Source organism: Fusarium flagelliforme (assembly GCF_020744385.1).
Source record: "Fusarium flagelliforme strain FIESC 12 MPI-CAGE-AA-0113 chromosome Unknown B0J16scaffold_4, whole genome shotgun sequence".
In the NCBI taxonomy this organism is placed as follows: Eukaryota; Fungi; Ascomycota; class Sordariomycetes; order Hypocreales; family Nectriaceae; genus Fusarium; species Fusarium flagelliforme.
This window is the reverse complement of record NW_025763506.1, coordinates 2,400,410-2,425,428: the sequence shown is the minus strand read 5'-3', so window position 1 is coordinate 2,425,428 and position 25,019 is coordinate 2,400,410. Positions and strand designations below refer to the sequence as shown.

General features: G+C 49.4%; 7 protein-coding genes across 7 annotated transcripts; 4 read left to right on the top strand and 3 right to left on the bottom strand.

Moving 5' to 3' along the window:
• B0J16DRAFT_131196 (MAGE family-domain-containing protein) lies at window positions 1–1,533 on the top strand. The gene is made up of 4 exons (XM_046121757.1): window positions 1–199; window positions 251–473; window positions 523–654; window positions 701–1,533. Exons 1-4 carry the CDS (start codon window positions 173–175, stop codon window positions 1,240–1,242), a joined length of 924 nt encoding a protein of 307 aa, XP_045983048.1. The 5' UTR covers window positions 1–172; the 3' UTR covers window positions 1,243–1,533.
• B0J16DRAFT_341562 (splicing factor 3B subunit 5/RDS3 complex subunit 10) lies at window positions 1,315–1,950 on the bottom strand. The gene is made up of 3 exons (XM_046127837.1): window positions 1,843–1,950; window positions 1,585–1,791; window positions 1,315–1,530 (listed from the first exon to the last, which is right to left on the bottom strand). Exons 1-3 carry the CDS (start codon window positions 1,843–1,845, stop codon window positions 1,486–1,488), a joined length of 255 nt encoding a protein of 84 aa, XP_045983047.1. The 5' UTR covers window positions 1,846–1,950; the 3' UTR covers window positions 1,315–1,485.
• Window positions 1,951–2,676: 726 nt separating this feature from the next.
• On the top strand, window positions 2,677–6,582 carry B0J16DRAFT_355805 (uncharacterized protein; the record flags this gene model as incomplete). The annotated part of the gene is made up of 7 exons (XM_046129435.1): window positions 2,677–3,669; window positions 3,717–4,043; window positions 4,480–4,576; window positions 4,787–5,321; window positions 5,370–5,558; window positions 5,608–5,879; window positions 5,927–6,582. The coding sequence occupies 7 exons, from the start codon at window positions 2,677–2,679 to the stop codon at window positions 6,580–6,582; spliced, it is 3,069 nt and encodes a 1,022-aa protein (XP_045983046.1).
• A 1,757-nt stretch (window positions 6,583–8,339) lies between these two features.
• On the top strand, window positions 8,340–9,232 carry B0J16DRAFT_130656 (uncharacterized protein). Its single transcript, XM_046121755.1, has 2 exons — window positions 8,340–8,552; window positions 8,862–9,232. Exons 1-2 carry the CDS (start codon window positions 8,506–8,508, stop codon window positions 9,118–9,120), a joined length of 306 nt encoding a protein of 101 aa, XP_045983045.1. The 5' UTR covers window positions 8,340–8,505; the 3' UTR covers window positions 9,121–9,232.
• A 112-nt stretch (window positions 9,233–9,344) lies between these two features.
• On the bottom strand, window positions 9,345–11,084 carry B0J16DRAFT_320193 (RNA binding protein; the record flags this gene model as incomplete). The annotated part of the gene is made up of 1 exon (XM_046125553.1): window positions 9,345–11,084. The coding sequence occupies one exon, from the start codon at window positions 11,082–11,084 to the stop codon at window positions 9,345–9,347; it is 1,740 nt and encodes a 579-aa protein (XP_045983044.1).
• Window positions 11,085–19,190: 8,106 nt separating this feature from the next.
• B0J16DRAFT_130304 (uncharacterized protein) lies at window positions 19,191–20,810 on the top strand. The gene has a single exon (XM_046121753.1). The coding sequence runs from the start codon at window positions 19,447–19,449 to the stop codon at window positions 20,509–20,511; it is 1,065 nt and encodes a 354-aa protein (XP_045983043.1). The 5' UTR covers window positions 19,191–19,446; the 3' UTR covers window positions 20,512–20,810.
• Window positions 20,811–21,525: 715 nt separating this feature from the next.
• B0J16DRAFT_130313 (ras family-domain-containing protein) lies at window positions 21,526–22,970 on the bottom strand. Its single transcript, XM_046121754.1, has 8 exons — window positions 22,845–22,970; window positions 22,760–22,791; window positions 22,633–22,659; window positions 22,423–22,502; window positions 22,338–22,360; window positions 22,234–22,262; window positions 21,913–22,170; window positions 21,526–21,843 (listed from the first exon to the last, which is right to left on the bottom strand). The coding sequence occupies exons 1-8, from the start codon at window positions 22,871–22,873 to the stop codon at window positions 21,671–21,673; spliced, it is 651 nt and encodes a 216-aa protein (XP_045983042.1). The 5' UTR covers window positions 22,874–22,970; the 3' UTR covers window positions 21,526–21,670.
• Between the last annotated feature and the right edge of the window lie 2,049 nt (window positions 22,971–25,019).

Here is a 25,019-nt window from a genome sequence, read left to right as displayed (position 1 = left end):
TAAGACTGGACGCGCTCAACCGCGTAAAGCCTTCCGTCCATTTAACTTACCAACCCCTCAGTGTTTGTTAAGTATTCGTCAATTGCAACCGCGTTTGTATGATTTAGCTGTTTCTGAGTTCTTCTGTTCCCTTGAATACCCAGTGTTTGCAATTTTCCTTTCATCCGTAATCATGCCTCCACAAAGACGTCGCCGCCCTGTAAGTCACCCGTGATTTATCTACAGAGCACCAAGCTAACATACACCTCAGGTCGAGGCCGAGGAATCAGAAGAGGACGCCCGTCCCAGACAAAGAAACAGAGCTGATTCAGAAGACGAACAAAACGACCACGACCCTAGCGATGCCGAAATGGACGGCGACAGAACTCAAGTGCAGAGCGCCGACGAACAATTAGCGAAGAAGCTTGTTCGCTATGCTATATCTTGCGAATTCTCAAGAACCGTCATACGAAGAGATGGCATCAAAGAGCGAGGTAATAGCCCCCACCCTCGAATGCCAGACCAAAGCTAACAAAGGTCGAGTCCTTGGAAATCAAGGTCGTTCTTTCCGGCGCATTTTTGATATGGCGCAAAAGCAGCTGAGAGAGTATTGGGGCATGGAGATGCGAGAATTGCCTGTTAGAGAAAAGGTTTCGCTTCAGGAGAAGCGTCAAGGTATGTGGTATCGCTTCCATGACAGGCTTCCGCTAATACCCGGTAGCCATGAAGAGCAACTCACAGCCCAAGCTTGGTTCCGGTTCTTATATTCTTACCTCTACGTTACCAGAAGCATACCGCAGCGCCGCGATCCTCGGACCTTCGAAAACACCCAGCCCAGACGACGAGGCTACGTATACGGCTTTCTACACATTGGTCATCACGTTGATCTATCTCAGTGGCGGGGAGCTCAGTGAACAAAAGCTGAAGCGCCATCTTCAACGAATGAATGCCGATCAGAATGTGTCGATGGACAAGACCGAAACCATCCTCAAGAGAATGGAGAGGCAAGGATACGTGACCAAGAGAGTTGAACGGCCACCTCTAGGCCAAGACGGTGAGCATACCATCACATGGCATGTTGGCCCGCGCGGCAAGGAAGAAGTTGGCTTGAGTGGTGTGATGGGCATGACGCGAGAAGTCTATGGTGACAGCTGGAACGAGGAAATGGAGAAGAAGCTTCGTTCGAGTCTGAACATTAGAGACCCTCGGCAAAACGGTGATGACGAGGAAGTCGACGCGAAGGCCAGTCGAATGCAAGAATGAGACCCTAGGAACGAGGAATAATGTCGGCGCTATGATACCCAACCAATACATCCCGGAGCATTGTCTTTCTGAACACGAGATTTTGAATGTGGTCGCAAGGTGAAATGTGATATTGCATGTCTAAAATCCTCCCTTCTACGGGGGTATCAATCCTTGACGCCGTCCGGAAAATCCAACAAACCAATTCTGAATCCTTCGCAAGTTTTGCACATAATCGCCCGTAGTGTACGGATACACGTCGTTCTAATCTTCACGTGGAGGAGGCGGACCGCAGGGCTGAACCATTTTCTGTGCAAAATCGTCAGTCGTTGATCGGCCATCAAGTCGCATAATTGAGAGTACCCTAATCATTTGAGCGCGGACTTTGGAGATAGGTTCATTCTCAGCCAAAGCGATGTAAGAGAGTAGAGGACGGTGGCCGGCGATGGAAGAGTAGGTATCGCGCTGGATGTTGGTGCGCCATTCCCAGCTGGTAGTGTCTGGATGACCAGTACCGATGTACTTTGCCTGAAGGCGCTCGAGTTCTTGCTGGGTTCGGAGTTTATCGGCCTGGAGCTGTTAGCCAAGAGGGGTATTGAGACAGCGATGGGCGGTCTATACCATTTTTTATTGATTTGTATTGATTGGTCCTTGGTGTTGGTTGGTGGTTGTTTAGATTGAATGCGCCAGGACCGCGAAATGATGAAAGTTGATGCGACAGGACTGATAAGATTAGCTCTGCAAGGTGAAACCTCGCTATGTGCATAAGCTCTTGAATATCTAGAACAACCACACACACATCACTGTGAATGTGTGGATGTAAGAGAATAATTAAGCGTTTACTTTAATTTCGCCTGTTCGTCTTTGAATACATCCGAAAAGATTTACTGTATAACATGAAGCTTGGTTCTGAAATGACAGTGAAAGATTCTATGATTTCCATTACTGGTATGAAGGTGTAAGTAACGAAAGACGCAATGCTCTCAGACCGATGGAGATACGCCCTCTGTCCTACATCTTTAAGCCAATACACGGCATTACAAACATGACACGCCACGCATCCGTAAAGACCACTCCATTGAGCCTTTTCTTTTGACTCAAATGTTATGTTTTGATCGAGGTAGGAGCATCTGGATCGCCTAAACCTCGGTGAAACTACATCCAGATCCTGGGACTGGAGGTCTTCACCCTTGCTTCTCATCTCATCAATAACAATAGCAAGCAACACCGCAAGGCTCGACAAATGAAGGATAAATCTTTTATTCTCAGACATTCTGACCTTGATTCATATCTAACTCATTAACGCGCCTTCACCGACATAAGGAAATTCAAGCAAACTCAACCTCTTACCAACCCCCTGACTTAAATACTATCACATCACGGCTTCTCCGAGATTCAGGAAACAACAATCATTAACAAAATCGAATCAAAAATCAGGGCCCACGTTGCTGGGAAATGGGCTCAAACGTGAGAGTTGCTCTGCCTGAGCACTGGACAGAGCTCAGTGCCGCCAGGATCCACAGACAACAATGCGCCGATGAGGTGTCCACCATAAAGAGAACATGTCTAGAAGAATGCGGCAAACGAAGCGTGGTGGACTGTGAAAAATGCTTCCCCAAAGTTCTGGAAAGGATGCGCTCCCGTTACTGCGACGCCGAGGGCAGAGAGTGGTTTTCACAGCGAAGAGCGTTCCTCAATGAGCTGGATGTTCTTTTTACCGACGTCAAAGATCACAAGAAGATGGATCTCAAAGCCATCGAGGACAGCATCGCTTCCGAAAAGGAGGCATGGTACCGCTGGGTGCTGCGCATGTATCCGCGGTTCCTCTCGGTAGGAGACAGAGGGGCCGACCCCGACGAATTAAGAGCAATGTTGGATGACCCTGTTAAGAGACGCGAGGAACTCATTGAGAGAATCTGGGAAGGTGTTGGGAAGCCAGTCAACTGGGAATCCGACGTAGAATCGCTGATAGAGAAGATGGGAGCTGTCAAAAACGATCCAACGGCTCTGAAGCAGCTTTACATTGATCTCTTTTTCAAAGACTCAGAAACAGGAGATGCTGTGGAAAACGCGCAGCCATATCTGGAAGCATACGAGACAAGCGACACGATGTCCATTGAGCAAGTCATCGATCGCATCGCGCAAGACCTCAAGGCGAGCCGCACGACAGAACCTCAACGGGACACGCACAGAGGTCGTCTCGATGAGCTACGCAGGGCAAAGATGGCGTTTGAACAGAACAGGCTGCAGAATAAGAGTCGGGCTCAAGTAAACCAAACGCCAGCCGTGTCTGATTATCTGTACGACCTACCACCATGTTCTGTTTGCTCAAAATCGGTGGATGCTAAGAATGTCCTCTCATGCCCGCTTTGTCAAGCACTTGTCCAGCTTGGTGGCAGACGAAGGATGACGGTATACTGCTCGGACGAGTGCCAAGGCAAGGGCTTTGTGAGTGTTTCCATTTGTCTATCCAGAGGAGATGCTAACTTTGGTAGAATGATCACATCGATAAGGAGCACGACTGTGAGGCAGGGGATAGATGTATACAAACTGACTATGAGGAATGTGACACAGGGGCAGAATCGGCGTCGGAGGCTGTGGTTTGCAAAGACTGCGTCGACCAGTGTGACATACGAGAGCAAGGGTCAGTGGAGGGCGATGGCAAAGCCGCTGTATACTGTTCGATCGGATGCGCAACGCGGGATATTGGGAGACACAGACAAGTTAAGCACATGACATCAGCTGCTGCCTACGAGATTAGCAAGCTTGCGTTGCCGTTGTTTGAGACGGCTGAAAAGATACTAAAGGAGGGAAACCCAGGAGTTAATTTCAGGCAGGGCGAATGAGAACCTTAGACTCTGTGGATGATTGTACACATATATGGTCCTGGCGTAGGTAGGTAGGTATGAACCTGAACACCGACTGCGGAATAGTGTTTTATAATGGAACGAATGATTTTCACATGAGTCTGACCAACTCTGGGTATAAGCAGCTGCGATGCTATACAATCCGCTAATTTGTATGTACGTTGTGGTTTTCTTGGCGTTGCTGACAGAATACCTATACAGTAGAATAGATAGGGAAGTGGGGGGCTGGGTAAGATCCGAGAGCCGTCGGGGATTGTGTTGATTCGGCTTCTTATTACACCGGTGATCTTTTATCTGTCGCATCCTTTTGCCTCGTACAATCTTCAAGCTACTACCTAGACTACTTGGTATAATTACTGTGCAATGACAAGCGAACCATCACCAATCGAAGCATGCCCCGTGCGCAAGAGAATCTCAACAGCCTGCGAAGCATGTCGCGCGACAAAGATCAAATGTCAACCAAGTGAACAACCTGGGGTCTGTCGCAAGTAAGATTTCCGTGCCAAAATCACACAATTAATTACCTTTTCCGAAAGGATAGCCAATCTGACAAAGGCGTGGTGATCAAGATGTCTCGAGTCCAAGAAGGAATGTATATCGCGAACAGGACCACGAACAAGAAGACGAAGGACGAAGCAGTAGGATGCCTTCCGTCACATTCGAAGCAAGTTGACTGACATTGTCTTGCAGCGCTATAGAGACTCATCAACCGCCTCCCCCGCCTCCTCCAGCGCCGTCAAAGACTTTCACCATTGAATTTGAAGTTCCTACGCAGCCAGAAGTGGATGAGAACTTTGATGACTTGCGTGAATCGCACGCGCAATTCATTGAATCCATATTTCCTGTAGATGGCGACACAGATCTCAGCAGTTTCCAAGACTCTCCGCTCACAAGCTTACCCACTCCATCTTCGACGCATACGCATCCGATACAGTCTCTGCATGCAAAACCCCAATTCAACCTCGACTCTGCCGAATCTCTGTTGGTTTCCTTCCGGGGAATGCTGGCCCACTATCCTGTTATCGTTCTCCGGCCTGACGAGACGGTGGCTAGTCTTGCTGCGACGAAACCATTTGTTCTCTTGGCCATTTTGGCTGCAGCTTCTGGGTCGCGGACTTTACAGGGGCACAGTCTTTATGATGAGGAGTTTCGGAAAGTCCTGGGACTCAAGTTTGTTGCTGGTGGCGAAAGGAGTATCTCCCTACTACAGGGCATTCTAATTTACTGCGCTTGGTAAGTTTATCCTTTAAACCATCTGCTATAGAATGCCAACATTTACAGGTATCCGTTCCACCTACGTCCCAAGAACAAACAGGCCTTCCAGTATTATCGCATGGCTGGCGATCTCGCAAGCGATCTCGACCTCGACCAGGAATCAGCATATCTTACCAGCACAATCCCTGGAGAAATGAGTAGCGCCCAGCTCGATCAACTACGAGCGTATCTAGCATACCACTATGCTTTGTCAAAGTACGTCCTCAACTCAGCGCACCAGAACCAGCTTACTCACACTCGACAGCTTCATGTGCACATTCAGTATGGAGCACCTGGTTCCTGCGTGGACACCCTGGACAGAGAAATGTTGCGATCTTCTGCAGCGACATGCTGAAGTTGACGGGGATGTAGCATTGACTTATCTTGTCAGACTGGCGAATATGATGAATACGGCGAATAAGTCAATTAGAGACAATGAGCCTCAGGTGAACCAGCAGGTTCAGTTGATGTTGTTAGGACTCGAGACACAACATCGGGAGATGAAGGAAGCTATGGTGCCGCACCTTTCGCGCTCTGGTAAGTTCCCCTGTGTCAGTACCACGCGTTCCTCTAACATTATTCAGCACCTGTGAAGCTCGCCCATCTATTCTTCGACGTCTTTCTCCAAGGTGGCGCCGTATTCTATCTCACCCGCGCAAACCCCAAGAAGCCAAGCTTTGTCAACCCTTCATCAACTCGCCTCATCCGCTGTGTCAACAACATCCGCACTCTTTTCGACTACCTCATGAACCTCGAAACCTTCACGCATTTCACCAGCATTGACTGGACAAAGTTCATTCTGTCCGTCATCCTCGCTGTGCGCCTCTCCTTCCCCATCACTCCTGTCCCCGACTGGGACCATGCCTGGGCACGCTCACAGCTGCGGTTTGATGAGTTTCTCGAGTTCATGTGTGAGGGTCCTGAGGATCTCACACCAGCTAGCAAACGTGTAGATGTGCTATCTGCAAGCCGTGTTGTTCTACGTGTAGTCAAGGCGAAATATGACCGCCGCGTTGCCATGCTTACAACGAGTCTTAGCGACACTTTAGGACGTCAAGGGTGCCCTATGTTTGATAAAGACATGCAGCCATACTTACCGGCGTGGGACACGGAAATCGACATGAATTCTGTACTGCCTACAATGAATATGAACTTGGAAGGGCAACAGCCCATGTATCATGATCTATGGGCAACCATGACCATGAGCTGGGCGAATGATGACGGCACGATGGATACGTGAAGAGCTAGAACTCATCATCTGTTGTAGATACGCACCAACAAGTGTTGCCTTTTCAAGCGCAATTACAGGCAATGATGGTGTACTTAATAGTGCGCCGTCTCCTGACAAACATGTGACAAAAGCCTCGTTGACGCAACCTTTCCAATAGTTGCCTTCCTGTCTCAACATTATTGGTAACTTTTACAGTCAGAGATTCATGAGCTATGCAACTGTACAAACAATACAACCACCACACCACCGCGTCTGATCCTGAATCTATCACACATGCATGATCATCCTCCAGGCTCTGGTCTCTGCATAGAGCGCAACAAGTTATCGGATCCATAGTCTCAATCAGTATGCCAGTTACAGCAAGTAACATGCTCTGCTCCCTACCCTTACAGTACAGTAGTATCTTTCAACTCACCGGATCCCTTCCCCGTCGTGAAACTGCCCAATGATCTCTTTCCACACATCTGCTGCACTCGTCTCAACTCAGAAATCTCTCGTCCTAATTTCCTACCCCCTGTCGTCTTATACAGCACCCCCCTTGCTCGACTGCTACCGGTTATTCCCACATGACAACCCTCCATGTCACACAGCATATTTTCAATCTCTCCCCTGGCTCGTGGTTTCAAGATTTCGCGCCCGTCCCGTCCGTCCGTTAAGGGCTCGGCCCGCGGACCTGGGTAAGCTATCTTGCCTTGACTTACCTTACCCTACCTTCGCAGCGTGTGACTGTAACCCCCCATCAAGTCGGGCTCTGAACAGAGACGGTTGCATATCGGCAAACACCATCTTGGGGCAGTCTCCCGTCACCGGTTCCCGAGCATGTAAAGAGATACAGATGGGTGCGTGACACAAGCTTCATACAATACCTACACAAGACAGGACAGGCACAGCACAAGCGCCTCGGCTCAGGACTGAAGCGCCGACTCTACTTTAACTTGCATAATCAACAACTGAAGCCACATCAATACTACCCTACCTTGTCAGCATCCTGCTATTGCCCCTACGTGGATGTCTCGTAGCCATTGGGTAAATAGCCGGGCTCATCGAGATGGATAAGCCTCACCGGTGATGCTGGTCGGCACTCATATGATCATGACTCTAGGACTCTGCGCATAATACAGACAACATGCAGGCATGCATGTTTCTCTTCTTGTGAGGATATCATCGGCTTCAGAAATGAATGCACGTTTCGTCCAGGGTAGTAGTTACAACATCAAGCTGACTCGACGCTTAATGGATGGATAAGAAACTGCAATTCAATTCACGAACAGACTGAGAGGTCCATGACGATGTCCGCGATATTTCTTCACGTAATTGCCCGAATTTGTCATTGCATAGACGATGCGGCTCAAGATCCAAAGCTCCAGAGAACGAGCCTTATCAGACAAGCGATTGAACTGGGACAGTCAAACAGCCAGGAGAAGGCCGCGCCCTGAGTGCTATAGTAGCTCATGTGCGAACGTAGGCGACAAGTCAGGCAAGATAAACAACCGTACATATATTTCTTCTCTATCAATAAACAAGACCAACACCAGTCCCAGAAAGTCCGCTTTAACATTTTGTATAATTTACCATCTGAGCAGACGAAGACTCCCTTAGCGTGTTGCGCAGAGGGAGCATTTATACAAAATGATTCCGCTTGATATCCTTCCAGCGATGTCAGGGAGAAAGAAAACAAAACAAAGAAAGAACGCCCTGTTCCCTGCACCTGACCGAGTGCTTCTTAGTGGATATATCGCTCCCAGAACCTTTCCCATTCAATATCCCATCCAATACAATGCAATCCCTTTCCGTTCGAATGTAACACCGTGACAAGATCCGACCTAGTGCCAGACCGAGCAAAGACCTTTGTCTCGTGTCAATACTCTTGGCCCAACATGTTTAGCGTCTTGAAAAAGGAGATAAACGATCAGACGCCGGCCCCCGTGCTGAATGATCGAAAAAAGGAACTCCTCCATGGCGCAGAAGCGATCTGCTGGATTGCCCGCTAATGGTATCTTGGTATGCATGCGTATGATGAACCCTTGTTTCGTGTAGTCGTCCAGTCCTATGCTCCAACCCTTCTGAATGCAAAATGTGATGCGGCGCGACCGCTCCAGTATCTTCCGTGCTCCAGCGTTCCTTGCCCATCCAGAATTGCCCAAATAAACTCCCAGCTCTGACAAGAACTCAATGAATTCGAACAGCCCGTGTTTCCTGAAACTCTCCATCTTTTCGTGGCAAAAGACCTTTTGTATTCCGTCACGGTGTGTACCCAGATACCCGTCTCAGGTAGCGAGCAATGCAACGTTTTTGCTCATGTATCCTTTTTTCTTCTTCCCCTCTGCTTCCTCTTTTTCTTTTGTATCCCGCGAGGCCATAAATCATGAACGAGTGAAAGACGTTGACAGCGATAAACTAGAAGAATCTTCGGCTGGGTCCGGGCCAAATTTTGCGCATTGGTTTCAAGTCCAGCGAGGAACATGTGAGCGATCACAGACCGGATTGAGAAGAGTCAATCAACAACTAGTCACCCAAAGTTCTGTAAGCGCGGTGTTGAAAGAGTAACAACGTATTCATCAAGCCCGAGGGCTCCCAGCCGAAGGAATTAAAAGACAAGAAAACTCCATATATATCAACGATGCAAATGCACAGGGTTATGGGAAAGGGGGAATCATGGCGAAACAGTGAACAGAAATCGCAAACAATGCAAAAAATGAAAAGAAAAGAATACGCAAGCCTGACTCGGGTCTGCATTAAATCGTTATGCTTCCCGATCTTCTGAGCGACTGCTATTTTCCCACCATGTAATTGTGTCGAGGGGGATAGTTCCCTGTGAAAAGATTCCTCTTCCGCTTGGGGTCATCGTTGTCATTGTAAACTGGCCCATTCCAGCCGTAATTTGCAAGACCACCAAAGGCCCCGTTGCCGTGACCTGCATTCATATAGGGATAGCCGCGGCCACTCCCAAGACCTGGGGGAGGTACGGTCAGTCCAAGTCCAGGAGGCGGCCTGTTTGCTAATGGGAAACCATTCGCGGAGCCTGGCATGGGTTGATGCATTCCACCCATCTGGTTGGAATTAGCGTGTGAGGGAGCCTGGCCAGATCGGACACCGAGAGGGTTTTTGGAAAAACTGAGACGAATTCCACCTTTGGTACTGTTGTGCAATGGTGTTCCGTAGAGCTCATGGAGCGCCTTGGTAGCAAACGAGACGTCCTCAAACTCGACAAAACACATGGGCCCGTTTTGTTTGGTTCGAAAGCAGAGACGCTTGTATCCACGTTGCTTGACAAAGACGCCCTTGAGTTCCTCCTCGGATGCGTCGCCAGGAAGATTGCCAACGTAGAGGGTATTACAAGGCGGGTTCTGGTCGGCTGGATTAACTGGCGGGAAGGCTTGTCGGCCAAAAGCTACTGGGTAACCATTGAAACCGCCCTTGTCCACAGGCGACATGGGTCCTGACTGAGCCGACATGACGTTGTGGAATGGAGGTAAGGAAGAGGGCCCCGGGGGCGGCATGGCGCTGGTGTTCAGCGAGAGAGCAGCCATGCTGCTGATAGGGATCTGAGGTGCTGTTGCTCTGCGCTGAGGGGGTGCGTTGTTGATCTCGGCATACGCAAGAGGGTTCTTCAAAAGATTGCTCGTTTCGTCGTCGTCGGCAGAATCGTGGGCAATGAGGTCCTTGCCACTCATCCTACCACGCTCGGTCAGGTGGTTGCCGATAGGAGACTGCGGGGAGAACATGTTCTTGAAATCAACGCCTGAGTTTGGCTTGGGGAGCTCGTGGCCTGGATAAGCGTTGTTTGTCTGGGGGGAAATGTTCTCGAGTGAATGGAACCCGCTGTTGTTGAATCTTGGAACCTGGCCAGGCCCAATTGTAGATGATGCTGACGCAGCTGAAGCCGGCGAGCCTGAGTTGTTCGCTGACAAAGGATCTGTAGAGTATCGCTGCGCGAGAGGTGAGTCATCAGACTTGATCTCGACTACCATGTTGGCCTCCTTGGTGGCGTTCAAAAGCCCATCTAATGTAGTCTTGGCATGTTGTGCCCCAGCCATGGTTCGGAATCGCAGGTTAGCCGAGAGAAAACCGCTGTCTTCTGATTGTTCCACCGGGAGCAGTTCTACCTCAGCTATTTGTTCGTGTGTGAACATGGTCATGAGTCTCACCGACTCCTCTGTAGTGTTGAGCGGCAGGCGTCGGATCTTGACCCAAATTGTAGGAGACGCAGAGCCTGAGAATGCGCCCATTCCATATCTAGGGGTTTCGTGCATGTTTGAATTGTATGGCGATGGCGACGCTTTGGTCGGCCGAAAGGCATGACCAGCCTGAAGATAGCCGGACATGGCCATAGCTGACGGTGTCGCGGCAGACGATGCCGAACTTGCAGTAAAGGATGAGGCTGTATTCGTGGCTCCAGTACTTGCTGAAGCAGTAAATGGTGGAGAGGGGCTCGCGCGATTGGGAGGTTCGACAGTTGGAGATACGATCCTTGTTGGGTCGGGTGTTGGTGCGCTTCCAAAAGCTTTCATCGCCTGCTGCCTCCTTGCATATGTCGGAATAAGACTTGATTCGCTACGGCAATGCGATCTGAAGTCAGGCGAATGCGACGATCGCCAAGGCTCCGCGCTTTAGAGAGGTTGCCGTGATCCAGTCGTCGCGATAAGAAGCGCGGTCGCGGTCGTAATCACAAAATCAACGACGAGTCGCGCTGTTGGGACCTGAGATGCGGAACGATGAGCGAAAATGTCGAGGTTTCGGGACGGATAGCGATTGGGTGTAATTAGGTCCGACGGCCGTACACGACAAAGCGAAGGTCGAGATAAACAATTGCGCAGTAGTACTGTCAGGCGACAGACTCGGACGATGAACAGGCTTTGAGCAACTTGATGCGCGTATCACTGTACTGAGTACAGGAAGAAGTACTCCCTATGTATGCGATGTGGTGTTAGCAGGGAAATGAGCAAGATGCGCCGTGGAAATGACGTGAAAAAGAGTGCGATAGCTTGTCGCAGTGAGAAGGTGTGGTGCAAGTTGCAATGTCGGATGGATGGAGGGGGGCCGTTGTAGTTAATGTAGGGGGCATCAGCAACTCTCCATACGCACGCCAACAGCAGGACCTCGCTAGGTAGGGTAAAAACGGTAGCGGCAGTGGTAGTGCCTATTACGAGAGGAGGGTGGGAGGGATTGGCAATGCTTGGTAGATTTGGGGCTGCATGGAAGGTATGGGTGTTCTGGAGGCCAGAACGGCTGGTATGTGACAGAGATGCGCTGAGGGGGGAAAGAACGTGGGATTCTAACCTGGTACCTGAATCAAACGAGGGAGCATTAAACGCCTTGTGTAAGAGGGGAGATGGGAATGGAGAGTGGACAAAGAGTGTGAGTAGAGCAGGATTGGTGGGCAGCAGCAATGAAATGACGGGGACAGGCGGAAACCCCTTGGATCCAGGCGTTAAGTACCAGTACCTAACGGCGATAGTGATACCAGGAATTACTTATTCTGGCTTGCTCTGGGGATCCATAGAGCGCGCAGGAAAAGCCAACCTTGCCCGCGGATGTGCTATACAGGAAGTCTGCGAACAAGTGTGTGTGGATGCCCGGCTCCTGTTATTTAGAAAGAGGGTGGGAAAATAATGATGGGAATGGAGAAGGGGAACGGGGAAATGAAATGAAACGAAATAAGATGGTGTGGAGGAGGGAGGGTGAGTAAGAGAAGAGAAGAGAGAGAGAGAGTGCGTGTGTGTGTGAGTGTGATAAAGATAGGTAAGTCGGCAACTAGACTAACGGGCTCGCAGGTTTGTTCTTTCTTACCTCTGAGATCCAGATGTGTAGGTAGGTAAGAACTTAGAGGGTGGCAGCGAGGGGAAACAGAATAACGGCCGCGCGAGAATTGCCAGTGCGGCACGGGCGTAAGAGGTTTGGTATCAACGTCGCACGTCCCGGGCGGTGCCTAGAACCAGGTAGTGTCTGCTGTATTGTAGACTGTAAGGTAGAGTAAGGTAGTATTGTATTTACTCTCAGCTCTCCGGGCTCTGTTTGGCGCTCGGTCCATGCGCTGAGGATCGATTCCGTTCGGATCTTAGGTTGCTTCCAAGTTCTTGGATCGAGTAAGTTGGGCCTGTCCCTGTTGTTCCTGGGCTGGGCACTTTGGATACGTTTCGTCTGTGTTCGATGGACACGGGCTTCTTGCTAGCGAATGCCGTCTCCGGGGGATCAGTCCGGGGGTCAAGGGGCTCAGGGAAGCTTGTACCAACATGGAATGGTGGAGTTTACCGGGATGAGACCACCAAGTAAAGTGGCTTTCAAGGGCTCTCGTCGGGCTTCGAGGATGCTATTGTTGATCAGTGCTTGTCCTTGGTCTATAGAAGCAATTACTGACTACCTTAACTACCTTGAGTCTTGAGAAGCAGTGGAGGCTGCAGAAGATAGACTTGGCAGGCTTGAGACGAAAAGGCGCAGATATCCTGATAGCACAATGCTGGTCAACACATAAGCCGATGCATATATGATGGCCAGCGTGTTTGTTTCAGCCTTGGTTGATGCTGTAGTAGGTGCCTGAAATGTCAAGTTAGCCTCTACCTAGTCTAGTCGATACGGTCAGGGTCCAGACGGTTAGTCAATGATATGCAATGAGGAATCGTAATGTTGCAGAGATGTATATCTGGACAGAGTGTGCTGTGGGATGTGTTCGTACTCTTGGCTACTAAATAAATACAGACTGTACATGGCCGACGGGGAAACAAAGTTTCGTTGAACGGAAGTGCAGGCAACAACCAGCTGTTGTCCCGTCTGCTCGGCTCAATTCCCATAAAGCTTTCAACACAATTTGAACACGTAGCATTCGTATGTCTCGTCTGACCCAGCCCAACTCTGTCCGAAATGCAAAGAAGCAATTACTTTCTTTGTGAACCTTCCCCTCTCGAGTTGTGTTGGATAATCCAGTAGATAGACTAGAGCGAGGGCAAGCAACGCGAGGGGAGCGCGCAAAGCGGCTTACCTTACGGGTGGAGTGGAAACTGGTCTGTACTTGTACTGTAGGGGGTGGGCGCAATTTTGGCGTCAAGGTCGTCTAAGGCTATCGTGCCAATCGGAGGTCGATCGCATGGAGTGGTGTAAAGTTAAAACAAAAGCAAGTCCCGCTTTCCTTGTCGGTACAATGGACCTTGCGCTCCAAGTAGCGCGCCTCGACCCTGTCTTGTCTGGGGAGCAAGATGACAAGATGACAAGATGACCGCTTGAGAGGTGAGGACGGTAGACGCTAAAGATCAGGATGGACACTAAACAATCAACAACCAGCGTTAAAGAAGCAAAATGCCGACTAAACATTAGACACTAAACACTTGGAGGGGGGAGAGGAGAGGGGAAGTGCAGCATCCAGAGACGAACCAGAGAAGCGATACAAATCACAGGCGAGGGGCAGGTGATGTAATGCTAGGAACATATGGCTTACTCTCCTCTACTCTACCCTGCCCTGCCCAGCCTTGTAAAATTGTAAACAAAGCACAAGGCAGAAGTTAAAGAAAGGTTGAGCATTCATTGAAGCCATTTCCATCCTAAATTGTACTGTACCCATGGAGAAATAGCCGTGGTCCCGTCCGCATGATCTCAGTGGTCCAGGCGCAGACATGACTGGAAAGCCTTGTCGCTTCTCATGGCGTTGCGTTGCAGGGTCAACTTGACTTGTCAAAGGTAAATTGTCCAATGATAATTTGAATCTTGGGGTAATCCAAGCATCAAGTCGGAAGATCTGAGATCAGAAAAGATTGCTGAGATCGAAACTTGGCTGTTTGTCACAGAAGCCAAACTGGGGAAGCAAAGCAGCCTACAGCAGAGCCTGCCCGCGCTGCCCCTTCCCCATCGGATCCATGCCCGTCGTCTGAGGTTGTCTCCCCGGCTGGTGGACCAAGATTTGACCTGCCTCCACGGGCTGCAATCTACAGTGGGGCAGCACTTTAACTTGGCCGAACCCGTGATTTCCAGTATCTGGGTGTCAGAAGAATTGGCTGCTAAGAGCATACCTAAGAGATGAAATAATTTGGTCACCTTATGTGAGTTTAGCAAAGCACTTAGACTACTTTATTTTGACGCCCTAAATTCTTGGAGGATAATTCTTCTCTTACCCACCTGTGTACCTACTGGACCTAATGTATGTGCAACCAATCGTTGCATGTGGGCAACCTCATCGCCGGATAAATAAATTACCTAAATACAGATAAAATAAGGGAAATTGATGAATAAATGTCAGAGGTAGTAGATATATATATATGAGTTTGCCAGGTGAAGTCCTGGATTATTGTCTACCTAGGTACCTAGGTATACTTTGACGACATTTCTTTCCCGGAGGCAGGCAAGTACAAGGTACAGCACAGTAGATGTTCCTTCCCGTCCTCGAACGTGGGTGGTGACGCGGTTGCGCGCAGCTTGAAACTCAAGGGTCCAGGCATGGTGTGAATCTTGACTTTAATTCAACCCTGCCCGCACCGCAACGGCAGACAGATCATCAGGGTCAAGAGGATTTCTTTCGTCCTCTTGTCGTCATCGTCGCTGTCACACGAATATCAAGCTTCAACCTGCGCTTCATTTCCTTTTGGTTGCTTTACAATAGGACAGATGCACGGTACATCGAGAACGCAGTACAGCAGCCACAGTAACACTACCTGCGAGCCCGACTTGAAATGGCTTAACCAACCTGCAGGTCAAATGGGTCTGTAACCTTGTGGTGCAAACCCAAGCTGATTCTTGTCCGAGAGTCTTGTGGTAAGAACATGGCGACACAACAGGTAGTGAGAAACACTGCTTGCTACTCCGTACCAGAAAAGCTTGCATCTGATGATGTGAAACCTAGAAGCTCTGACCGACCGATATGTCGGTCCGTCAAGCAATCAGCACACGAACAATCGCCGCCTGATGTGCCCTACCTTTGGGGGCGTATTGCCTCGACAGGAGCCACGTTTGGACCCTCCATAGATTTCGGGTGCCCGCCCTCTCGACGACGAGAACATCGGATTTTGCAGCATTTCCTTGTCGAGCCCTCACCAAGATATGCTAAACCACCCGGGGCTGTGGCCGCGGGCGGGAAGGGTACACAGCCGGTGAGCCAGTCATGCAGCCTATTGACAGGGGTAACCAGGCCACCACCTCCCTACTTTTCCCCTGGTGGCCCTGTCAATCAGTTGTTTGTCTTATCAACCAGTGACTGCAAGTTGCGTTGTGCTCCATCTTACTCTGGGCAAGAAGGCAACCGCCAAGTCCAGGGCTTTTAACATAGTGGTCTCGCAGAAGGTTTCCTGCGTTATCATCAATCAAGATTATCCTCGGACAAAGGACAAAGCGACCCCAGACCTCGGGTCCCTGTCCGGGATGTATTATTTGTTCCAGTGCTTGCGCAGAACAATACACAGCTGGGTGTCACGGCTGATCGATTGGGCTCTGCATCAGTGAAGCCCATGAGCCTATTCTTTGATGCAATAATTGATAAGTATATTGTCCTTTGGAGTCATGAAGATGAACGATTGACCAAGGCGACAAAAGCACCCCGCAAGGCATGCTATCGAAGTCCGTCCGAGTGCCTATGCATTCACAAATGATTAAATGCCTCGCTCTCCAGATCACTGGGTATTCGGATCGATCGAAAGGTCTGTTTGCATCAATAGGCTTAGGCAATCGGTCCACCATCACGGATATACTGGATGGCGAGGTGCATCCTGGAAAGTATAGCTTTTTAGCAGAGACAAAACTAGGAGAAACATCGCGGACTACCAGATATGCTAATGTGATAGAGATCTTTGTGGCCTACTGGTACACAAACATGGCTGGGAAAACGAGACGATTTTATCAATGCGCAATTAACAATCCTGCAACACAAACGTAGAGCACAGTTGAGACTGGGCTTTTATGAATATATTCGTTGGTCACTGATACTGTTCAGCAGCCCGTATCCAGATGTTCGAAGGAATTGCTGATGAGCTCCTTTCTTGAGGCTGTAACAGTTCAACAAATCTATACCACATCTTGGATTGCCTTCCTACTTCTTACTTGGTCATTGTGATAAGGCGGAGGCCTTGGCTGACTTGTTCACGTGTACATCCAGACGTCGTGGAGAAAGCAACGCAGAATACCGTCAATTCCTCGTCATCTTATGGTATATGGCGTACCTCTCAACGATCCTAAAAATATTGTCCGCATACGTTGCTCTTGTGCACTGATGCTGTGAATACTAGGTTTGTTTATAGCGAAATCAATACAACAGCACTGCTGAGATGTCGACTGGGGTTTTATGTCCCTATCATGGTGAGCTCTCTCACGCTTGTCTTGGCAACGAAAACTGTCATAGTATTCGATTATCTGCCTGCCAGTCAGGACAAACTTGACAATGCGGAATATGTTGACACTCGAGGACGAGAAATGTACAAGTCTGTCACCAAAGCATTGATCGGACATCAAGGATCTAAGGCTGGCGTTCCGCGCTGCCGGATAAACGAGCCTAGGCTGCATCGTCCCCCATTGACTCAATTTTAGTTGTTGATCAATGGCTCCGACTAGGCTTGATCAATCTGCGCCTTCAGAACATCAGGATATCGCACCCCTACGTGATGGGACCCTCCTGGCCGTACGTACTCTATTGCTCACAGTCTGGCAACTCAGTGCAGAATAAATAAGCGTCTGTTGCATTGCAAGGTTGATGGCTGACGATGACTTTTGATAAATTGTTGGGAGAATGAATTGCGAATGGATAACTTGATGGCATGCGGAGCAATAGGCGCAGCTCCAATGCACCAACGCCCGTTTCATTCTACAAACCAGCACTGACTTAACTGTACAGTACTGAACGGCGAACGCTGATCTCTCCACCACAAACCGTTGACCTCGGCTGAAGGCGCCATTGTGTCAGTTAGGTCCAGTCGCGCACGTTTGCATGATCACCTCGGGCTATATCGTCGGCTGCTTATGCAAAACAACTGGTGGACTAACGGGCACCATGTGAGTCCTGGGTTGGGGCTAGATGCGACAGCAGGGTCAGAATGTTGATTTCAAAGTCCTCAGCTAAAACAGGACGGCGCTTTCCCTTTCTGCTTTGACATAGGTAGCTCACTCGTTGGGTCTTGGTACGGACGATGCCATGTCTCACAGACGTAGGGTCTGTGGTAGCAAGAAGACGATAATCAAACCTGTTTCTCACTTACAGAGAAGCTGTCCCTGTCCCCAATTGATTGACGTCGATCGCCCTAGAAAGGCTAGCTGACCCCTGCCATGCCCGACGTTGCAAGGGTCTCCTAGCGTGGCATTCAACGCCAAATTCAGTGCGGATGTTGCGCCGTATGTAGCCCAAGGTCATGAACAGTCAAGGCCCACAGCCTGCGACGACAGGGCCCGGCATCCCAGCCTGTTGGACGCTGAAAACCTCGAGAGTCCGTCACATCCCGGACATCATCATTGGATCACCAACCAGACGCTTGGTGCAAGTGCTGCAAGTGCTGCAAGGATAATCCTACGACATACTGTACTGTACTGAGCTCCAACTGATTCCGGGACAGGAATTTGCTGTAATGGGAGTCGAACCATACGAAACAAGCTCGGACTTGATCAATTCTAGATGAGATGATCGACATCCTGCCCCAACCTTTTCCTCTCATGTGACTCGTTTCCTCCCTTTGCAACAAGCTGTTGGGTGGATAAGTCTGCTCAGCCCTTGCTAGAATTTTGAGGCACCGAGACAACTACTCTCGATAACACACGGCCGGGTATTTGAAGGGAGAGGAGGGAACCTCTGGACCCTTGGTTTCAAGTGAGCAACGACATGGGTATCAGCCCTTCTGGAGTTAGACTCTTGACCTGTCTATTTCTTAGCTGGCTGTCGAGGAGCCAAGATCCGATGTTCGACTGTCGGATCTGAAATAGACGTTGACGTCTTACTGGTGGCCAGCAGGAACTTGTGCAAGACCGCCACTTGCCTGATTTCTGACACTGGATGGCATCCATACCGGATGTTTACATGGCTAAATGAGACCGAGAAGGCCATATCAACCAGGCCAAGATATAATTGACTATATTAAAGTTGCCCTTTCGACGTGATACTTGGTAGGTAATTGATAAACGGAATCCGATTGGACAAGCAACGTGCGACTCAACGGCACAAGACGAACAGGAATCAATGACTGGTTGTACTTGTTATGATTATACCAGAAAGCTACATTCAAAAGGGACAACGAGTGTCAACGATAACTTCAAGATGATGTGTTCTTGGTGTTCTTGAGTCAAGATATGGCAGAAGCATCATTCTCTGAACACCTGCAAAGAAATCGAACGTGATCAAGCACAAACCATCCCATGTGTGACAGTTGGTATGATACGTCTTGGCTGAACTTGACGTTTGCGCATCCCATAACGTAGTTTGTTCTTACGGGCAGTGCCTGTCGCTGCCACGAACATACAGCAGCGAATGCAGAGAAGAGCAGGGGTGCTCAAGTATAAATTCTTCAACTCGTCTCAGTACTCATCTGGTTTTATTTTCTTCTATCTGCTATCATAGCTTCTTGCTTTTATCATCTCATCATCTTGAGTCGCAACGCAACGCAAACACCTTAACAACCATCACCAACATTTGGAGTGGATATATCCCCCACCAAACCAAGCTAATTTATCAGGCCCTGAACAGGTCTCTACAGACTCGACTCCACTCGGAAGATATTTTTGGTCGACCGGCTGTATAATACAGTCCCATCCGATTCGACAATTCGACAGGTCAGCAAATCGTATTCGATACTCATACGCACCTTGTTTCGCAGTATCTATTCTATTCTTGGACATTATTCCCATCTGCCGAAAGACCACATTCATCATCTCACCACTACTACGATACCTTACCAATACTACCCCGTCAGTATCCATCTCAAAATGGAGCCCTCAAACGATATCAAGGGTCTCATCCGCCAGTCACCGCCCGTGGATGTAAGTAAGCCCTACGACGCTTCTACCCTCGAAGGCAAGACGATTGTCATCACTGGAGGTGCCAATGGCCTCGGATCTTTCATGGTCCGCGAGTGGGCTTCCCACGGTGCCAACATCATCATTGGTGATGTTGACGATACAGCGGGCGAGCAGCTGGTCGCTTCACTCACAGCCCAGTATCCAGACTCGGCTTTTGCATTCCAGCACTGCGATGTCACCGATTGGGAGTCACAGGTCAGTCTGTTTGAGATGGCTGTCAATGTCAGTCCTCATGGCGGTATCGACATTGTTGTTCCCAACGCGGGCATCATCCTCCCCGACGCTTCTATCCAGTTCGAGGAGCCTGTTCTGAAGAATGGCCGTTTGCCCAAGCCCAACACAAAACAGTTTGATGTCAACATCACCGGTGCTACTTACACCACTCATCTCGCCCTCTACTGGCTGCCTCAGAATGGATCTTCTCCTCGTGATCGCTGCCTTCTCCTGGTCGGTTCACTCGCATCACTCTGCCCCTTCCCTACCCAGACCATGTATACGATGAGCAAGCATGCCATCCTAGGCCTCTTCCGCACTCTCCGCTCTACGGCTTTCCGCAACGGCGTCCGCGTCAACATGATCACCCCCTATTACGTCTCCAAGTCCAACATGCTCAAGCTCCCCGTTGAAGCAGCTTTCCTCTCTGGCACCGCAGGCGGGGCCACGATTGAGGATGTCATCGACGCTGCTACACGCCTCATTGCCGACGAGGACATTGCTGGCCGTGCGCTCTGTATCGGACCCAAGCTCAAGTCCGCTGGTGTTCATGGTGTTGAGGATGAGGACGATCTCATGGCTGTCCAGGATCATGAGAACAACGGGCAGGGTCGAGCTGTATGGGAATGCTATGCCGGAGATTACGACAACGTCGATGCATTTGTCAAGCGCTACATTCTGCTGCTGAACGCCGCTGAACGAGTCAAGGGATGGTTTGGTATCGTCACTGACATTTGGGGCATGCTCCGCCGAAAGTAAACGGCGGGTGAGCATTGAAGATGACCGCAACGTGTGGTTCCTGTGAGAGAAAGTTTCTGGGAAAGGTTTGGAGACAGAGCCCCTTTTGGCTAATTCATTGGTATATGGCTGGGCGATAGCAGACATCGCATTCTCCTTCAGATTAGGATCTTGTCATGTGAATTGACATAGCGGGCAAAGGCTGGGCGAGGTACATAGGAAACGAGCTGGTCCTAAATACCATGAAGAAGAATGTATGTATATAGTGAAACAACGACACAAAACACGCGCACCCAAGATCCGAGTATAAGTGAGAAAAGCATGACTCTGAATGTGACAAGCTCTATGAAGTTCGAGATTATTCTATGGATTGGTCGTCATCAAGTCTATCAAGATGCCTGTGTGATGAGGCCCACAAAGACCTACTTCGTGTTGAGATTGGAGTTAACCGGGACATAAAGGTAAGTGCGACAATGTGGCCATGAACGTGTATATGTATCGATGGCGTAAAACCATCATCAATAGTTGGTATCTGGATATGTATGTATAAGCGTTTAGCATGACCGGCATCCAACTCACTACCTCTCCAATTTTCGTCTTTATCATCATGCGCACTCTCTCATTCGGTCTCTTTCGGTTCCCAATCCCTCCGGTTGATACAACTCGTCCTGATCGAGTTTCAATAAATACCCATGCTAAATCGGAGACAATAAACAATTGCAGCAGACCTTGTTCCAGGTCAAATTTCCAACTCCACCGACGCCGTAATTTGAACATAAAATGAGCTCTTGTCGACCTTTCCAACATCCGTTGCTTGATCCAGGCATGCGATGTGTCGGATGTGATATAATGCGCCGCGCCCTCTATTTGCTTCGGTGTCGTTTCAAACATGTGTTCCAAGTCTACCACTCCGTCCGTGGGCCAATCGTGCTCCCGAACTATCGTTTCGTCTCATGAGACCACGAGGCCTCCTGTGTGCTTTGTCCTTACTTCCATACATTCCCTTGGTCAATTCCTTCAAGTGTCGTAATCCACGTAATACATATGGGGTAGTCTGAAAGACTTTAAAAAGAATAAAAAAAAATGGCGAAGTCCTAAAAGGTCAAGGTCAAGAAATGAAAGATCCCAATGCGCGGATGCCAGCCAGTGGTCATCAATCTAGGAACCAGAGTTCGCAGCTTTAGAGTATAGCACATCGTGGTGAATCCTTCTTCCGGCGACGGCGTTGGCGTCTATGGGAACTTCGGCCGTTGTCATATTTGTAATCGTCATTGGGGCCGTCATTCGCGTTTTGTTCGTCCTCTTTGCGCAACATTTGCCTACAGAGATCGATAAAGACCTCATCAACATTCGCTGGAGTCTATTAGTCCCAATGCGGCGAAAGCCCATGCACAAAAGCTACGGGCGGGCGGACAAACTCACTCCTCGTCCTTGCGCTAGCCTCATAGTAGGGTGCGCCCCATCGTTGCGAAATGGAGAAGCCCTTGGCTCGGGCCACAGCACGGTTCTCCTCCAGGTCGGCCTTGTTGCCAACAATGACGAGTGGAACGTGTTCGTCGTCTTTTATTCGGATGATTTCTTCGCGCAAACCCGCCAGTTCACTCAACGAGGACGACGACGTAATGCTGAATACTAAGATGAACCCTTGACCGGTTTTCATGTAGAGATCTCTCATAGCGACTGTACCATCATTATCAGTATGAAGGTCATGGTGTAAATGTTGTTGAGCAATAGAGGACCTACCGAACTGCTCGGTCCCCGCAGTATCGAGGCTAAAAGATTGAGTCAGTCACAGCTCTTCTCCAAATTTGGACTGAGAGGCAAGACAGTCGAGACGTGGTACTCACATTTCTAGAATAACTTGACGTCCCTAGGCCGAACGAGTCAGTCGGAGAGTCGAGAAGCGGCATTTGTGCCGTGTGCAGTACTTACATCAACCTGGAGCTGAGTACGATAAGAATCTTCAATGGTGGGATCATAGCTCTCAATCCACTCATTGTGAACGAACTGGGCTGTTTTCGCGTAAGCCTTGTACTACAAAGGGGCAGACAGGGAAGGTAGTAGGATTGTGGATGCAACGGTGGGCGCAGGCACAGCAACATAAAGAACATGGGACAAGAGAATGAGACAAGGGCAACTTACCAGTCAGACAACTTTTACCCACGCCACCTGCAAAGAGAGGAGCGAGTCAGATAAAATATATTCGAAGAAGCAAGAGATAGAGCGAAGAAGAAGAAAAGAATTGAATGAATGCTGGACGTCGACGAACCTGCTCCTAGGACTACCACATGGAGTTCGCGACTAGGGGAGTTAGCAATAAGCTTCATGAAGCGTCAAGGATTAATTGGCCATACCTCGGCTGGTAGTGATAATGTCGCGGCATATTGGCGGCAAAAAGAAACGAGAGGGAGAAGAGGATACGTGACGAACAAACGCGTACCGGCGAAGCGAATGTTGACTATTATACAGGTTCTGAGATACTGTATATCAAACTAGCGACAAGAAAATTCGTTTCTGTTTGGTGATGGTGAGACTGGGCGCCTGCGAAGCGATGTCCGAGCGAGGGCAGGATAAGGCACTAATGAGCCCTGCTGTTTGTTGTTGGTCGTGGGGTTCGCGAGAAGAGAGGAACTGCTGAGAGAACAGTTGTGGTGAGAGAGAGGAACCTGCCACTAAATGTTGAAACAAGCTGTGCCGTTGCAGCTATAAACGCTTTGTAGTGACAAACCCTCGAAGTCGACTGATGAGCGTCCAATGGCGTGGTGCAATACTTTGAGGGACCAGCAGACCAGCACATCCGATGCCACACGGCCAGAACCGAGATGTTGAGTCAAGCTCAAAAATAATGGTGGGAAATCGATTCTGGGGAGGAGGGGATAAAAAAGCTCAAGAGGGGAGACAGAGTCAGTCAGTCAGCGAGAGCAGACTAGAACCGAATAAAGATGCCCGGGGTTTATGATGCCTGAAATTGAGTTTCCGCGTTTGTTCCCAGGACCAGGAGTTTGGGATGCGCCGTGGCGGCTAGCTCGAGCTTTTGCCTTGGGGAAGCTGAGAGAATGAGGTCGGTAAACAGAGATGGCAAAGCCACCAAGGGTACGCAAGACTGGAGGGAATTGTTTAGAGGACGGTGGCTCTCTTTTTTTCTGTTTTGAAGTGGTAGGAACCAGGATTTGGAGAGAAATGGCCGGGGGAAAACGGTGATTTTGTTTTTGGCTGGTTTAAAGCCTCGACATACCAAGAACCGAAATGCCAAAAAAGGGTGGTGCGTAATGTGGTGGTTGTCAAGTTGGTTTGGCGTTCTAGAACTGGCGTGAACCGAAAGCAAGATCGTCAAGGTCCGGGGCCAGACTGGATCGGGCTGGACTCGGCTGGACCTAGGCTGGGACGAATCTAAGATGACCCTTAAAAGAGTTATCAGCCGATTCGATAACGGTGGTGGTCGTCGCAGTATCGATCAGTTATCTGCTGTTTGTGTATTTGTTTGCGTGTTTGGTTTGTTTGTCCGTCCGATGTTTTAGAAGTGTCGACTAATGTTGGAAGCGCAACTTGCAACGATTGCAACCAAGCAAGACGTGGGAGCCAACAACGACACTTATAATATACCAGCGACAGGGATGTAGCACGTCTGAGACGGAGAGATGAGAGAAGAGAGTGCAGCGATTATGACAGCGGCAGTAAGTAGCTACCCGAAACGGCTGTGAAAATCTGAAGGAACAAGGCAAAAGCAAAAATCTGCCAAGGGGGGCACTTATAAAAACATGCCAAGGGGGAGGGGGAAGCATTCGTCAATGAAGAGAGTAGGTGCAGAGTCGTAGCAGGGACTAAGAGAAACGAAGAAGGTTGATGGGTCAATGTGCCATCGGCAGATTATGGCCGCTAGGTACAGGGATAAGCTTGTGAAGCAAAACACGACATATGAAAGCGACTGGACAAAAGATAAACCACGAGGCAACTGGCGAGATTCAAATACCTACCTCCTAGAATAGCTTGGGTCAAGAAGGGTACGGGGCTGAAGGTGAAAAGCCGGGGCAATCCAGCGCCTCAAGGGCACTAACCAAGGAATGAACATGGACAGCCAGTTACCTTTCAGTATTGCCAATTGCCTATAGACATCAATCAGGTGAATAATTAGCAAAGCCATCGCCATAAAATCCCCAAGGGAGACAATGAATGTCTCCAGCTAGGATCGGTACGGAAAGGCTTTCTGGCTATGGCCAGCTTGAGAACATGGTTGGCTGAAGGCCAACTTTAGCTCTTCAAGAGGACTTTTATAAGCCGCCCCTGTCCCTGAAAACGTGCAGTATACATACAGGCGTGGAAGATGGTGACCGGTAAACAGCAGATGAATTCGTAGAACAATACGTGCCACGCAGTGACAATTGAAGGGCGGTCCCGGTCAATTCTGGTACAGGGGTGGCACCCAGTTAAGCTATTCGGGTCCGGTGTCCACATGCTGTACAAGTTGCGCAACGTTCCTGAATGTCTCGGGTTCAATGGGTTTCCGTCGTAGATGTCGATACAGTGACGAC